The sequence below is a fragment of the Gymnogyps californianus genome, chromosome 3 (assembly GCF_018139145.2).
Source record: "Gymnogyps californianus isolate 813 chromosome 3, ASM1813914v2, whole genome shotgun sequence".
Taxonomy (NCBI): Eukaryota; Metazoa; Chordata; class Aves; order Accipitriformes; family Cathartidae; genus Gymnogyps; species Gymnogyps californianus.
Window position 1 is genome coordinate 84947405 of NC_059473.1, and position 17457 is coordinate 84964861.

Consider the following 17457-nt stretch of genomic DNA (forward strand, 5'->3'; position numbering starts at 1 on the left):
TCCGGGCGCGGCGCCCCGTCCCCGCTCAGCCCCTCCGTCCCGCCGCCGTCCCCCCGCGCACAGCCCGCGGCTCCCCGGCACCGGCGGCAACCCGACACCGCCGCACGCTCATTGGGCGGCGACGCCGACCCCGCCCCCCCGGTAGCGACGACTCAGGCACCGGCTCGGCCCGCCGGGCGCCGAGGATCGCTGCTGTTTGGCCGATCGTGGCTGTCAGTCAGGTTGAGGGACGGGCCACCCTGCCGCTGCTGTCCCGCCCCTCGCCCTAATTGATATTATCGGAGCGCGGCGCGGGCGGCCGGGCTGCAGTCGGGGCTGGCGGGCGGCCGGCCCGGTGCGGGAGACGGGCAGCGGCGCGGAGGAGGAGGCGAAGAAGAAGAAGGAGGAGGAGGAGAAAAAGGAGGAGGAGGAGGAGGAAAGGCAGCCGGGAGGGAGGGAGCGCCGAGCCAGAGACTAGCAGAGCAAATTCTCCACCGTCCTCTAGCACCCGCCAAGCGGCGGCAGCGGCAGTGTCTAGAAATACATAGCTAGAAATATAAAATCACCCCGCTCCTGCACCATGGTTTTCCAAAGTAGGCTCCCTTCTTGGATTATTTTGTGCTCCGTCTGGCTGTTCCGCTTTGCACACACGGGGGAGGCACAGGCTGCAAAAGAAGGTAAGGTGATGCAGAAAACAAAAGTTTGGGCTTATTTATCGCTTTTGCATGCGAAGTCTGTGTGGTGGCTTAGCGGAGGACCTGCCTGCCACTGCGAGCTGCTTGTCAGCCCCCCCCCCTTAAAAAAAAAAAAAAAAAAAGACTTTTTTTTTAGTGGTGGTGAGAGGGAGGAAAGAGCAAGGCATTCACTGGGGGTGTGCGTGTGTATGTGTGAGAGACCGGGACAACTGCCTTTGCTCTCAGGAATGAGGTTTGCGAGGCATTTGCACGTGATGAAAAGGCATGGGGCTGGGGAGACAGCCCCCGGCCCGGGGATCCGTGCGGGAGAGCCTCACTCTCCTGTGGCAGCCTTAATCCTCCCGGCGAGGTGCAGGGAGGGCGGGTTACCTCGCTGCTCCCCGGGCGGGGGCTGCAGGGGCTGAGGGCCGAGTTTCAGGGCTCGGGACGTTTCGTGGGAGGCACGGCACGGCGCGGGGCTGAGGCTGCGGGGCAGCTCCGCACCACTACCCACCGGGGGCCTGCAGCGCTCCGGTCCCGCGGGGCCGTGCACAGACCGCGGGAAGGAGCATCGGGGTGCAGTTTTACACCTCCCGGCCATGCAGGCTGGGCATGCATTTAGAGGGTACATACAGCCTGGCGTCGTGTGCCTGCAACGTGTGTGCTCTCCCCCGGCATCACTGGAGAGAGAGAGAGGTTTAGGGATGGATGTTTTACACCATCTCCGTATTACGACGGGGCTTCCCGATTGCCCATCGATCCAACACTGGTATCTGTGTAAGGCGAACCCCGGACATTTGTTTCCCTCGCGCACAGAAAGAAAACAGGCAGTTTTCTATCAGAGGCTGATGGAGGTGTATAAAATCAATTCACAAAGTCCATCTGGGAATCTCTTTTCTCACGCTGAGAAAATCCGAAATTATTTAAAGGAGCGCCCAGCTCGCGTTTGACAGCCAAAGGCGAAGGTCCGTCTCCATCTTCGGGGCGGGGGGGGGGACACGACGACAAGGAAGGGGGAGTTAGAGGCTTTTTCGGTGTCTCCGCATAGGTATGCGTTTGGGGCTTTTCCCCCCTCAGCTGGATACGTCAGTATTTTTCATCAAACAGTTGGCATGCAGTAAAATACCATTTCGACCTAGTAACTGGACCTTAAAAAAACCCACTCAATTAAAATGTCCTCTGCCCTTAAGAGAAGGCGGCGATGGGGGGGTTAGAGAGGGAAAGAGGAGAGAGCCTTTCCTTAGCAGCATTTCGAAAGTTTATTTGGAGGGGCTGTAAAGCACAGAGACCCCCACACGGGGAGTAGTAACGCGTGGCCGTGGGATGGGGAGCGGAGAAGGGCCGGGCAGGCAGGCAGGGAGTCAGGCAGGGAGGGTGCGGGCTGCCTGCCCCGCTCTGCCCTGCAGATTGCGCCGCGATCGGGGCTGCGCCGGTGCCTCCCGGCGGCGGTCTGCCTCGTGTTTGTGTAATACGTGTATGGATGTGTATATATATGCATCTGTACGTATAAGTGTGTGTGGATAATGTGTGTATGTTTGGTGAAAATCAGCCTAGCCAAAGGAGGGTCAGGAGGGGGCGAGCGGCAGACAGGGATTGATAGCGGCTACCTGCTGCAAGCGCAGAAAACTCCCGCGGAAGAGCAAGGGGAAAAAAAAAAAAAAAACAAAACAAAAAAGTAACTTTCCAGCTTCACTCCCGGCCTCGCCGAAGGGCCCGTGGCGGCAGCAGCCCCGCGTGGTTTCCCAGCGCTCCCCGCTGGGTACCGAAGAGGGATGGGGGGGTGAGAGGCTGAAAAGTTTTCCGAGTTTCCTTTCTGTAGCTAAATAAAAGCCGCGGTGAGATGCTGGAGGGGAGCGGGGCAGGGTCCCCCTAGCTCTCCAAGCGAGGGGGTGACCGCGTTTATCTGCGGAGCCCTCTGCCAGCGCCGCGGCCGGGACCCTCGGGGCGAGCGCAGACGCGGGGGCGCTGCGGACCGCTCCCCCCCGGGGGGGGGGAGGTCCCGTCCCTCCGCCCCGTGGCTACGAGACCTCGAGGCTCCGTTCCGGGGCTGCCGTCGCGGGCGCTCCCTCCCCAAACCGGCGGCTGCCGGGCTGGGGGGAGAGTGGCGAGGGCGACCGCGGTACCGGCGCTCCGCTGCTGCTCGGCGGAGCCAAGCCCCGCTCCTCAGCGCGGAGGCGCGGCCGCCTGCGCGCAGCCTCACGCAGCGCCCGGGCTGGGTGCGCGGCTGCGGCTCCCCGCGGAGGCGAGAGGCCGCTGCTCCCCGCCTGCGCGGCGCCCCGCGGAGCCCCTTCCCCGCGCCCCCGCGCTCCTCCCGCCGGTTTTACGCCTCCTTTCGCTCCCTGTCCCGCCGCGCCGCAGAGAGCGGCCCCGAGCGGCGTCTCCCTTCCCCGCCGCCAAGCGCGGCCCGCTGCGCCCCCGCGGAGGGACCGCGCCGGGGGTCTCGGTGTGCTCCGCGGGCGGGAGGCCGCGCATCCCCGCGCGGCTGCCGGCAAGGTGCGCGGAGCACGGCGCCGTGTTCCCGCATCGCTTCCCAGCGCTGGACAACCCGGGCTGGGAGCAGCGCACCGGCCGCTGGCCTGGAAAGCTCTTCCCCAGTAACTTTCGGTGCCACACAGAAACGCCACGTTTTCTTTGCAAGGGGTGTTTGCAGAGCAGGGTTTTATGTTTGTTTGCTTGCTTGTTGTCTTTTCTTTCTGGGATGTGCCACCCGTTGCTATGTGATGGAGAATTGCTGCCAAATGAAGAGTATAATGAATTGCAGCCATGGGACCTTGTGCTGGTGCTGAAATGGTTAAATTTTTCGTGGTACCTTTTTTTCCAGGACCATTATAAATGTTCTTGTTTAACAAACCACTACATGCACCACCTGCTTTTCTATAGAAAGTGTTACAAAGTAAAGCCCCTTGAATCCAAGCTTAATGAAATAAGTAGATAATCTTTCTAGAGAGAGACTATCAAACTTCCCTAATGAGTAGTTCCACTTTATTACTGAAATATAGGCCTGGAAGCTACCGTTTTGTGTTCGGCTAACATTCCAGATATTCCTGTATGAACCTTTAAATCACTTTTTTAGTCATCTCATCTTTCTAGTAATTCACTGAAATTTTGCGTTATATTCTACTAGCAGAAAGGGCCGAAGCCAGAATTATAACTATTTCAGAAGACCCGACAAAAGTTGCTTCAAGTTACAGCTTTAAATCATGCATTGAAATATCAGTACTTAAATGCTATGTATAAAGTTATAAATAGCTTTATAGCTAAAAATACACTGAATAGATTTAAATTAGAAATGTTACTTTTTATTTAATCAAATAGAAGTATGAAGTTAAGTGTGCAGCTTTGAAGAAGGAATCTTTAAAGTGTACCAAACCTAGATATATGTTGACCACTTTACCTTGAAAGAAGGTATTACAGCACATTATTTAACTTTTTTTTTTTTTTTGGACATCACAGATTAACATATGCACCATTTGAAAGTCTTACAGAAACTTATAATAATATGCTAAGAAAGAAGCTTATAGCTATAATTGAAATATAAGCCATATATAGAAATGTATGTTTGGACATAACAGAACATCAGTAATATAACCTCCAATATGTACTGTAAAATACGTAAGAGTTGGTTTATTAGGCTGTGATTAACCAGTTTTGGAGACGGGGTTACATTTAGCTGAAAATAATTGCGATGCTACTAGAACTGATGTCTTTTTGTATAGAAGTGTCACTGGGGTATAATGACATGAAGATTTTAGTAAGCCATTACCATAAAGTGAATTAGTCTGATTTTGTGTATGTAGTATTTTGTGTATGCAAAGTGTGAGGTAATTGCAGAGTCTTTTATTTTCTGTATTCCTGGTTGTCATTTGTTTATAGAATTACTGCTTTATCACCTAAGGGACATATTTTTTTCTTTCAAACTCAAAAAGACCATTACTTTTGCAGTGCAACTCCCAGTAAGGTATAGAGTAGTCCTGTCTAAATCAGTTTGGAAAACTGTTGAAATGTTGGGGTGTGTGTGTTTGTTTTAAGCTCACTGTAATAACCAGCATATGGGAAATGTCCTTCTTATGACAAAAGAGATGAAGGGAGCATGCACCTTAATGACTGATTAGTAACACTTTAGAGCACTAAGAAAAACAATACACTTTGGTTTAAGCAATGAAATTGTTAAGATTAATGTATATCTGCTTATATGTGGATGGTACATAATCATTTAATCATCTATTTACAAGTAAATGCATAGTTGTGGTTGCAGATTTTTTTTTTAATAATACGAAGAAAAAATATTAATTTGTACAAAAATTGTATTCTTTTAATCACTGTTTTTTTATTCAGACTTTGTTCTTTGGTTTTATATTCCCACTCACATTTAACAAACAGTGGAAATTCTTTTTTTTTTCTTTTTTAGTAATATTGCTGGACTCTAAAGCACAACAGACAGAGTTGGAATGGATTTCCTCTCCTCCCAATGGGGTAAGTACTCCGGGCAAAAACTAAGTTCCTAAAGATGAGCAGTTATTTTACCAAAGCAATTGAAAGACTTGCTTTAAACTAGCTCCCCCTCATATTTCTCTCAGTAATTGTACCAAGTGTTTACGACTTTTGTTTTTAGAATGGAAAGAAGGGTACCTCAGGTTACACTGTACAAATGTGCAAGCTGATTAAAAGGAAGAGTCTCTTTAGAAACTCACCTAAATGTTCTCGGTAGCTTTATGTTTTGTAGTGTAATCCTTTGTGCTGTACCAGAAAGCTCTGTATATTTATAACACGATATTTTAAATCACTTTTTCCTTCTTCCTTTAGAAACAGCAGATTTAATTCTGTGTGGAAACTTTCTAAAAATATGTTTTTCATTTTCTGTATAATGGGTGATCATAAATTTGTTTACGATGTTTTCTTTGTAATTGAATAGCACAGATTGAAGTGCTCTAAAATAAAAACATTTATACTGCAGATGTGTTTGAAATGACATTCCAAACTTGAAACATCCCCAAGTCTTGAGGAGCTTGATATCTGGAACTAGGCACGAATTATGTGGTTAAGGCCACCTCCAGCTTGCTTACAAATTAATCTCACGGTACTCCATGAAATGTACCATTGTAAAGTACATCATTATAAAAAATGAGAAGTTTAGAAACATTGATGTTATTGTCTTATTTATTCTATATGTAAAGTTGAGAAATGCTGCTTTCAGTCTGAATTGAAAGTGGTATAAAAACCCTTCATCCTCAAGCCTTGAGGAAGAACATTTTCAGAAAGATATCATGGGTATATTGTTCTACCTTAGCTCAGTCCTACCTTAACTTAGTCTGACAAATCATAAATTATATGGACAGTTCTTACTCATGGAAGCAGTCTTGCTGAATCCATTGCGACTCCTTGCATGAACAAGGACTTGGGGGATCAGGCCCTTAATCTTCAGCGCATTAAGAAATCTGGAGCCAGAAGAGCGTGAAGTGTGAGTGGGGATATAAAAGTGTAACAAATCCTTTAAATAAGAAGAATGAAAATCCGAAAGTGTCTTTCTTTAAAAGCAAGATCGTAAAATCAATACAAGCATAAACTGGAAACGAATCTAAGGACTTCAGAAAGAACGTAATGCGAGCTCAACGCGTATGATGGCTAATAACCTCGGCATTAGCATTTTGCACTGATTGAAGCCTTTACCAGAGGTGTTTGAAAGATTAGCTTGGTGGCAATTATACTAGGCTAACCTGTAGATAATGAAAGACATGTCAACACATGTTACACATGTCAGCATACTGAAAGATGAAAGTAGAGTCAAATTCAGCAAATAGTAAAAGGCGACTTTCAGAGGTAGAAGCCAATTTCAATCAGGAATTAAAAGTGAATCAAAACTAATGGCTGGATTTGTATGCATGAAAATGTTCAGAAATAGTTGCTTGTGAATTAACATAAAAGTACCATTTTAATAATGTAATTTTGAAAATAAATGTTTTTCTAGTTTTAATTACTGAATTTTCTACTATGCAATAAAGACTTCATGGGAATAAACACAGAAAATCTTCTTCTTGAGGGAAACTACTGCATCATCACGGTACGGAATATATCAGCCAGACACTCGTTAAATGCCTCATTCAACTGCAAATGCTACGTCTAACAATGATCTCAAACATTGTTAAGATAACTAAGAAGTTAAAATACCATATATTGAAACCAATAGAACAGGACGCATTCAAATGGAATTGCATGTATATCACCATATGTTGCAGCAGGACAAAGAAAAGTTGAATTTTCTTGCTGTAAAAGCTATCACGGAATTGATCACTTTAAAAAGACTTTAATGAAATGTGACCTCAGGTGGCATAGGTGAAAACATATCCCGAAGTACTGATGTATTTTTTTTTTCCCTGCAGAGAAGCAGGTACACCTCCAATGGACTACTTGAAATAATAGCTCTGTAATTACATAATTGAATCATAAGTTGTATTTCCTTAATTTTTTAGGAAAACCATACTTCATGGCTTTGGGGAAAATATGGAAAGATAAACTTCAGTGTTTAATGCTAGGGATAATGTAAAGTGGGACTTCTTAACTGAATTTAGTGTTTTGTATTGTTTTCCTTGACTGTAGCATAAGAATCTTTCTGATACTAGCTAGCCTCATGTAGTGGGCTTTTGACTCCAAAAAGGCTCATTTGTTTTGTATTACGAAAAATGGTTTTATTTTGTTAAATGTATTTTGTTTGTTTGTTGTTTTTTTGTTTTGCTTTCTGTTTTGGGGTTTTTTTTGGGGGGGTGGGGGTGGGAGGGTGGGGATTTGTTTTAATGGAGCAGTCCACATCAAAACCCAAGGAGTCAGATTCTGTTGTGTGCTGCTTTAGGGTTACTTTCACTTCAAAGATACGATACGTCGTCTAACTGGAATATCTCATTGCAGAATCTGGCTTGGTGTTTTGAGGGAGGATTGCTTACACAAGATAAAAAATAAACAAAAAAACCCCGAACCAACTAAAAACCACCCCAACACTACCTGATGTGAGATGGAGAATATAAAAATCAGTAAAATTTTAGGCTTCATGCCTTTTTTGTCATCTTTGTGTTTTGGGTTTTTTTTGTTGTGTTTTCTTTTTTGTTTGTTTGTTTGGGTTTTTTTTCCATGTGGCAGAGCCAAAAGCCTCAGTCCAGGGCCCCTTTTTTTCTTTTCCTTGTTTGTACTAGTTCTTATAGAGGGGGAAAAAAATCTTACTCATTCAGATCTAATAAATCTATTATGAAGATAGACTTTCTGCTGTTCTGACATGAATACAGTTCCATATGCAATCAGTTCAATTAACTCCATGAGCATTTAATAATATATTTCAATCATTTAATACCATATGCATATATAATACCATACATACCGTGTCTATATTAACTGTAGGTCTTTGAAATGCACTTTGATATTTACAGCTTCTGTGCATTTCAGCATCTGCAGCCGTGATATATTTTGTGGTGATAACTTCCAGCATCAATTCAGCCACATCCACTTTTTCTTGGAGCAGTACACCAACATTAAAATGATCTCATTTGCTGTCAAATAGGCTTGCAAAGTACTATATACTGCATGGCTCCTAGTCTGGAAAACCAATGCCTTCCATGCTTGGTTACCAGTGTAAGGAATGTCAGTGGGTGCTCCATCTTGCAGAGGTGCCGAGTATGCTAGTCCCACAAAGCATTTAAGCACATGCTTACCATTAAGCTCGTAAGTACTGTTATTGATCTTAAGCGTGAGCTTAAGTGCATTATTGACACAGGGCCAGAGGGCTAAGTGCCATGCGGAGGAGTTATGGTTGCCTGTATCATCGAGTGAGGATAGCTCGACACCCCCCGCCCCCCAATTTATTACAGCTGTGGTTTCTGCAGTGAATTAAATGTTACAAGAAATGTGAAAAAAGGTAAGAGACAGATATTGTTTTGGTTACACCTCAGCAGATCCGCTTGGTTGATTTCAGTGGAAAGTTTGCCGTTGCCGGAGGTGCAAATTCCCACGCCACCAAAGGCTGTTAAAGACTACGGGCTGTTACAGGCTTACCAGTTTGTTACATAGTTGGTATCCTAAAGAGGGAACAACAACAAAAATCAGGCTTTGAACCAGTGAACTTTCAGTCATATGTGTTGTTCTTAATTATGTATGTAATCTCATGGTTCATTTGAACTCCCGACTAAATGAAGTTTGCTCCTTTTAACATGGATGCGGCCACTGAACAACATGTGAGGTGAGGAGCTCCCGCTTACCTTCTTTGGTTTGTAAGTAGAACAGAAGGTGGACTGAACAAAAAGGGGACAACCAAAATGTTTTCTTGCTTTCAGATTTTTAATTCTGTCCATTTTCTCTTGCCTTCTGTCTCTATGCCACTCTCATCATATAGGAGTGAAAATGGTCTGACTCACAAGTTTCAGGGCCTGGTCCCATGGTTTCTGTACAACTGAAAGTTCCACTGGAAGTTTTATGTACACAAGTTTTATGTACTGTAACACTAGGCAATTTCAGTTTCTAAGACTTCACTGATTTTAGGTTTCTCTGGAAGCGAAGCTGCCTCCCTCCTTTTGGTCTTTGCTTACCCAAAACCGTCATGACCTTAATGAAATGTGGGAGAGCCCAGTGAGTAATCAGAACTTGGTACGCTGAACAGCCTTCTCTGAAGCTTCCCCTTTACAACCGTGCCCATGACGTGACAGTGATTTTTAGAAGTTATTTATATGTGTGAAAGACATGGAGGGAGAGAGAGCCTGCAGCTGCGTTAATATGTATTTTCTTCATTTGGGTTCTTAAGAGTATTTTAACAATAACCTACTTTTTATGAAGCCATACTGTTAAAAAGGAAGGAGACTCGAGTTGTGTGAAGCCTTTTAAAATACACAGTAGTTACATCTGGTGGCATACTTGTTTTGTATTACTAACTGTTTGTTGTTGTTTTAGTGGGAAGAAATTAGTGGACTGGATGAAAACTACACTCCTATACGAACATACCAGGTATGCCAGGTGATGGAATCAAACCAAAACAACTGGCTTCGGACTAACTGGATTGCAAAAAGCAATGCACAAAGGATTTTTGTAGAACTGAAATTCACTCTGAGGGATTGTAACAGTCTTCCTGGAGTTCTGGGGACTTGTAAAGAAACTTTTAACTTGTATTATTATGAAACAGACTACGACACTGGCAGGAATATCCGAGAAAACCAATATGTAAAAATAGACACTATTGCAGCAGATGAAAGTTTTACCCAGGGTGATCTTGGGGAGAGAAAAATGAAACTTAACACAGAGGTGAGAGAAATTGGACCTTTGTCCAAAAAAGGATTCTATCTTGCGTTTCAGGATGTAGGGGCCTGCATAGCTTTGGTCTCTGTCAAAGTCTACTACAAGAAGTGCTGGTCCATCATTGAGAATTTAGCTATTTTTCCTGACACAGTGACTGGCTCAGAGTTTTCCTCTTTAGTTGAAGTACGAGGAACTTGCGTCAGCAGTGCGGAGGAGGAGGCAGAGAACTCGCCGAAGATGCACTGTAGCGCGGAGGGAGAATGGTTAGTGCCTATTGGAAAATGTATCTGCAAAGCAGGATACCAGCAAAAAGGAGACACGTGTGAACGTAAGTAAACATACAACTTGCTGTAATATGTACATTATAGTTCATGTTCTACCAGCTTATTTTTATTATTTTTTTTGCAAGAGAAATACGTCATCAGTCTGCTTTTAAAGTTTTCGGATCTTCAATCTGTAAACTTCACACTGGCTAATCTAAAGCAGTCAGCCCTTCTGGATATGGAAATCAGCAGTTGCATACTGCATTTTTAATTTTAAACAAGAAAAGTTAAAGTTGTATGAAGTATAAATATAGATTCAGGACTAATATTTTAAACCGGTTAAGGTGATGTTCCTTGGACCTCTTGGTAATGCTGAGCAAGTCATACCTATCACAGAACATTATATCAGTAATCATAGAATCATTTAGGTTGGAAAAGACCTTTAAGATCATTGAGTCCAACCGTTAACCTAACACTGCCAAGTCCACCACTAAACCATGTCCCTAAGCGCCACATCTACACGTCTTTTAAATACCTCCAGCGATGGTGACTCAACCACTTCCCTGGGCAGCCTGTCCCAATGCTTGACAATCCTTTTGGTGAAGAAATAATCTCGGATATGAGTAGTTAAACAATTTGTTCTTTCACGTGATCACGTGACAGAATTACAAGGAAACTAGAACTGAGGAAGTAAACTTAGAATGAGGTGTGGTTAGTAATGGGAAGAACACACACAGAATAAAAACTGAGTTAGAGGTTTGTGTCGAGTGTGTAAAAATTCAAGCACAAGATAGATCTTTCAAACAGAATATCGAGTTTTCAGAATAAAGTATATTTTCCTTTCTACGATATCTTTTTGCATAAAACTAACTCTAAACTTTTGGCTTGCTGTGGGATCATGGTGATTAGTTTAAAATACTAGCAAATCAGAGACTACTGAGTTGTACTTTCTAATTCAAACTGATTCAGTTATCCATATTCTTAGAATGATACTTACCCTTAGCATTGCTGTCACTGGGGCTACATGCGTAAGACATTTCTGCTTAGTGTGAGAAAGGATATTTCATTGTCTTTGCTTACAGTAAAATCAAGAGAACAGGCAGTTTGTTTGAAGACAGGTATTTTCAAGTACATTTAACACAAGATCTATCATTCCTATCATAAGATAACACAAGGAATTATGTATCACCATATTTTTATTGTAAGATAGGCAGATATTTGTTGGTGAGAAATGTTGTAAGACAAAAACCAGAAAAAATCCCCACAAATCTGTGAAGAGGAGAGACCTACAGAATCTCAAAAACAAAGCTGGCGGCAGTCACTGAGTCTGAGATGTCTGTGTGAGGACTTCAAAATCTGCAGATTAGGGGCACCCTAAAACAAAGTAAATGAGTCTCCTTATTAATAATTTGTCCTCAGGAAAAAAACACAATTGTGTTCTTGACGAGTTCTTATGAGGAAATTTGGTACAAGGTGAAGTGAGTGGAGCTGATCTGAGGCCTTTGTAGCCTTGCACAAATCTTTCATTGTTCTGTTGGGAAGGGATGAGGGCTTATACACTGTGGAGGGTGATCTCATTAGGAGTAATTGTAATGTGAAAAACTGCCACCACAAAACCATTCAGTAGACTGTATTAAAGCTCTGTTAAAAATATTAAGCGCTGTGTGCCATAGAAGCCTGTTTTGAGGTTTTCAAATGTTTTTTTGGAGCAACTGACTTTTTTTCCTTTTCTTAGTTAACTTGCTCTTGATTACAGACCTAGTCATGGTTGATGTAATTAATATACTAATTTTATTTGACTTTCAATAAAGGAGAGAAAGTATCCAAAAAAGAAAGCAGTGTATGTTGGGAAGTGGGTGGGGGACAGGAGCTGAGTGAGCATGAGGGGGATGGATAGAGAAGAAATTGGTGTTTGGTAACTGGAATTCAAGTAACCTGTTTATTAAACAGGCTTCTTAATTTCTAACCGTGCTGATGTTGACAAAAAAATTAAATGATATCTTGTACTTGAGTGTAGTAGCATGCTCATTTGCAAGAACACTTCCCATTTTTGGCTTGCTTCCAAAGCAATCGCTAAGAGAATACGCTACTCTGGAAACAGTCCAGAGGATCATTTATGGTATTTTTCCTCTTTTCTTTCAGTGATCCTGTTCAGAGTTTCAAAACAAACTCTGGCTCCATATTGAGGCAAGTTAATGTATTTGAGAGGGAAAAGGTGGGAGGCAGGCACTCGCCGAATGCGCGCCGTTGGCAGCTTCGAGTCAGAATGATCTGAGTGACTGTGGCGCACAATAGTAATTGCCGTCTGTGCTACTTGTTAGCCGTGTCTGTGCTCGAGGACGTTATTAAGTATGATCAACTATGTAGTGACCGATAATACAGCTGGCACACTGATACCATGTCTGTTTTTTGTGACAGATATTGAGAGAAACTTATCTGAACATTGACACTAATGCAACTGGCTATCTGTTACTGTCAAGCTGTGTAACAGATCAAGCAGAAGCAAGCTGGCGTGTGCTTCCTTAACCCAGAGCTTTTACAGCCCTGTCTGAGGGCTCACTTCTGCAAATACTTTGTACCTGGCATGCTGCGTGACTTCTTTGGGACTACTCATGGCAGAAAGCATTGTGCTCTGTCAGGATGGGCAGAAGTCTGTGATTCCTCTCTCACACTTGCTAAAGCTCAGCTGAATTAACTTAACACAATAGGAAGGTCTTTTAAAGATACGGAATAATACATTATCTGGCTGCGTTGTAGCAAAGGTAGGAGTAGATGGCCACATTGTAGTTCCAAATAGCTCTTCAGCCTGAAGCTCAGTGGGGATTTTCATTTGTGTTATGCTAGCTTGATTGGCTGGCTGTGATTGAAGAATGCGTTCCTTTTGCATACAGCTTCTCTCCTGTGTGTGAAATTTATTGAGTTCAGATACTAAAACAACTGGATTTTTGAGTTATACACAACTCTGCACTGGATGCATTGCCAGAAGATTTTTTTTGTTGCATGAATGTAAGTAACTGGTAATGCTGGGAAGAATAAGGAAGAAAACAATTGTGAGCAGTGAAACACATAACCTGGAAAATGAGCTCCCATGTCTTCCTTCTTCAGTGCTCGATCTTTCAAACTGAATTAATATTTTTTTTGGATGTACACTGATTACTTTCACTATAGGTATGCCAAAAAGTCCGTGCCACCTCAGTGATCTATCGTGGTAACACACACACATAAGAGAGCCAAATTCCAGAGAGCTCACAATTGTCATTGGAAACAAAATCTTAAAGCTGGGTGAAACAAACATGAGAAAACTAGATGAGCCTCTGAACTTTCAATTGCAGATTCTTTTGCTTGTGTGCAAGGACACTATCTCCTCAGTGTTGATCTTATGTCTGCTGGTGTGTGGCATTAGGCTTAGTTGTGAAAGTTGTACATTTTAAAGGATTGTCTTGAAAGGTACCTAGCAAACATACCAGAAAGGTACTTAGAAATATTCAGTTCTTCCAACATCATATATTTTATCTGTTCTGGCAAAAAAAAACCCAACCACAAAAACACAATAAAACTTTCACTAAGTGTAGTGGACTCCCAATAGATCTAGCTTCGATTTTTTTCTCACAGTGGAGTCCAGTCGATAAGTAGTGCATGTAAGGAGCACACTGCGATCAGTGATTGGTATTTGAAGGAGAAAATAATTCTTTGAGAACTTCTAGTGTAATGTATTTTCCATCTGTTTCATGTTAGTTGGGGGTGGGGAGGGAGAGAATCAAATTTATTCAGTTGGAGCAATAGAGTGATATTTCAGAAGGTAGGAAGCATTTCTTGATATGACTGAACTGAGAAATTACATAGATGATTGGGCACCAAGTCCAAAAATTCAGATTTCTAGGGAAAGCCAAATAGGTGCATTTTACTGTTAAACATTTTAAAATACCATATGCATTAACAGTTGTTTTATTGGCCCCAAAATGAGGAGGGGATTATAGCTATTTGTACATTTTGTCTTGGTGAGGTAAAAAGGGAGCTACAGGCTTTTCTTTCCAAACTTTGTCATGTGCTGTATATTGTGCCAGACTGCAAGCTGTATCTGTTCCTTCTTTTTTTTCTTCTTGGGACAAACTCTTATCTGTTGACTTTGTGAAATATTACTTGATAACAGATCCAGAAACCGAATTTGCCTTGTGCTTGGCATATTTGTGGTAAAGTATGTGTGGTTGTGGTTTTTTGTTTGGTTGTTTTTTTGTTTTTGTTTTTTAATATTACTCCACTTAGGAGCTGATAAGCCACAAGTTTATTAGTAGAGGGCAATGAATTAAGGGGAGAATGTGAATAAGTTGTCATTAAAAAAATGTTACCATGCTTCTAAAAGGCCGAAGTTGCGCATATTGTGAATTGGGTGTGGAGTTTAGCCCAGGTAGTGTGTCCCAAAAGCTGTGGGTGACCTGCAGCTTGAGTAACCTATGTTCACATTTCTGCATTTTCAACTTGAAAATGTTTTGCTTTATGGAGAAGGGGAAAAATGGTAGAAAACTTTTTCAATGGCATTTATATCATCAAGACTCTAAATGTTTCCTTTTGTGAAGAAGAATTACCTTTCTTCCGTTTGCCTCCAAAGCTACTCTGGGGAAGAGAATGTAATTATTCTCAGCAAATTGAACCAGAGCAGAGAACGAGAATATCTCTGAGTCTTGTCATTTTCTCTGAAGCCAGTGGAAGTTCAACAGGAGAGTGTCTAATTTCTGTCCCTTCTTAAAGATAGGTCAATGTGATCTGATATCAGGTCCCAGATACAGCTGCATAGGAACTATTGGATTAAAAAAAAAAAAAAATCATGTATATATCTTTCCAAAGGATCCTAGCAGGGTTCAGAAAAGTATACCAGATACTTTTAAGGTAAAAGTAAGACCTTCTAGCTAGACGGTCAAGAATACTGAAGGTGTTTCTACTATGAAATGCAGAGCTGTGATTTCTGCTTCCAGCCCCCTTTGGGGTTTCTAGAAAGTTGAATGTCTTGGCTTTCTTTCACCCTGGAGTCTTCTGACTGCCCTCCTTGTCAGAGAGATGCGGTAAAAAGATGTATTTTCTTGCTATATCTTTCTTTCAGAACAGTCTAGTGTTCATAAAGAGGATGATTTTCACAAATTTGTCAGTTTCCCTAAGTCATTCGGGTTTCTTTGACCTCCTTTGTTCATGTCCTTCAGCCTTTTGGATGTGTCAACACAGAGAACAGAAGGGGAGAGGAGCTATGTCTACTGTTAAACACGTCAAACCACGTTTGAAAAGTGGTTTCTAAATTAAATCATACAAAATGGCTTGTGATCTCAGTGGTCACGGCTAGCCATCACCTGAAGAAACTGGTGCCTTCATGCTTCATAACATTTGTTCCAGGTCTCCTCTGGGTTGCCTTTTGGCCCTAAGATACAATTATTTATTTTGTAGTGTTCCTTTGCCTGAAGTGTCCGAGTTAGTTTGATTAGTATGATTATAGGCCATCATGGTTTTGGTGATACAGCATCCTCTCTCAAGTGTGACATGAAGATATGTGAGAAGTAAGGTGATATTAAGTTGAAGTGGTAAGTGGTGGAGGCGGTTGAAACCGGCTAGTTCTCATCCATAACGCCATCAGAGTGATCTCTAAAATGAAGTAACTGCAGAACTATGGGCAGGTTTAGTTTCCAATGAACTAGTTGTTTTGCTCCAGAAGAGCTGACAGGAGTGAAATAGCGCATGCAGGTGGGCAATCAGGAGCCCAGATCCTAGAAGTGAAATTGTTGGATAATGTAGTTGAATATAGAGCTCTTTCCCTTCTCCAGCCTCTCTTCTCTCCCCGCCCCCCGCCCCCCTGCCCCTCTGTTCCTCTTCCCAGATTCTGTTGTCTCCAGGAATTAATTTTATTTTTGCATTTTGCTAGAGGTTTGCTATCAATTTCTTACACTAAATTTGTTGTACTTTTTTTTTTGTCAGATTCACTGCTGTGCACAGATTTTGAAATCAAAACAAAGCCAGCAATGAAATCTAACAGAATCTTAGTAATTTCTCCTTTAGTTACAGAGGAAGCACTAAAGCTGTCTTTTTACGGGTCTGGGATGCCACTGCTGAATTAGCTATGGTTGCTCAACAGCTGGGCCATTAACTCCTTAGCCATAAAGTCTATCTTCTGTTTGTTCTAAATGAAGCTTTAGTTGGTATTTAGAAATGGAATCTCATCGTGTCAAGTCTGTTGCCCAAAACCATACATCTTGCTTCTCAAAAAACTTTTCTGCCCAGAAATCTTTTGTGAAAGGTGCAATAGGCATGTAATAGCTTTGTTATAATTTTCTAAGTGTAAAAGATTTTCTTAGATGAAAAAGCAACTGACTTGCTTGGAAATTCTGTTTTTGTTTTTGTTTTTTTTTTTTGTTTGTTTGGGGTTTCTGTTAACCTCTGAGAATTACGCTGCTAAAAATAAATTTAAATATTCTTTCATTTGTGAGTACAAATGGGAGAAGTGATACATATAATCCTTGTTAGGGGCATCTGAAGTGTACGTGCATTCCATTAAATATGACTGTTAGCTTTTTAAGAAAAAAAAAACAAACACAACCCAAAAAACAACACCCCCAGCCAGAAAACAAGGTTCTAGGAACTGAAAAAAGGAGAGTTAGTAGGTTACAGAGAAACTGAAAGTAGAGATCATTTAATGGAAGAATTGATCAGAGAAAAGAGAGGAAATGTTAATAAGTGTTTAACTAATCTACTTTATGTATCTGTAAGACGTCTGTTATATGGATGGTGAAATGCTGTTCAAAGTTGTTCAAGCAAACTGCAGTTCAAATTATAATTTTTTCTCTGAAAACAAGGAGTCTTAAGCAAAGGAGTGAAGTGGAGGTTCTTATTTGAGAAGTGGGACAACCGTACAGAGAGATCCATGTTTGGTACTGAAGTTGAAAGAAAATAAAAATTATGTGAACAAAATGTTTGCTTAGCTAGATTAGCTTTTGAATTTTGCTGCATCCCAAACTTCCTCTGTTATCATGAAAATATTTGCCCCCTTCCCCCCCCCAACAGTTCATACATATTAAGCAGTATTAAATCTTTAAGAATATCTTTCTGGTTTTACTTGGGAAACTGTGGAGACAGTTTTCTCTTTGTGTGAGTTTTCAGTTAGTATCATGCTTATTACCACTTGAACTACAGCGTAAAAATTAATTGTTGCTTCTTGACTTCTCACCGTTAAATCTCCGTGTTTTCCCTGTACTGTGCAAACTCTGTCCGCAATGCTAATTCAGTTATTAAAAACAATAAGC

General features: G+C 42.2%; 1 protein-coding gene across 8 annotated transcripts in view; it reads left to right on the forward strand.

Moving 5' to 3' along the window:
- The first annotated feature begins 556 nt into the window (after window positions 1-556).
- EPHA7 (EPH receptor A7) overlaps window positions 557-17457 on the forward strand; it is a 164285-nt gene continuing 147384 nt past the window's right edge. For 5 of the 8 annotated variants that reach the window (XM_050893101.1, XM_050893105.1, XM_050893102.1 and 2 more), the window contains exons 1-3: window positions 560-656; window positions 5062-5126; window positions 9576-10245. In XM_050893101.1, the coding sequence (XP_050749058.1) occupies window positions 560-656; window positions 5062-5126; window positions 9576-10245 (832 nt within the window). Of the gene's footprint in view, window positions 657-5061; window positions 5127-9575; window positions 10246-17457 lie in introns of those variants that run through there. The other 3 variants (XM_050893106.1, XM_050893108.1, XM_050893107.1) reach the window with 3 other exon arrangements.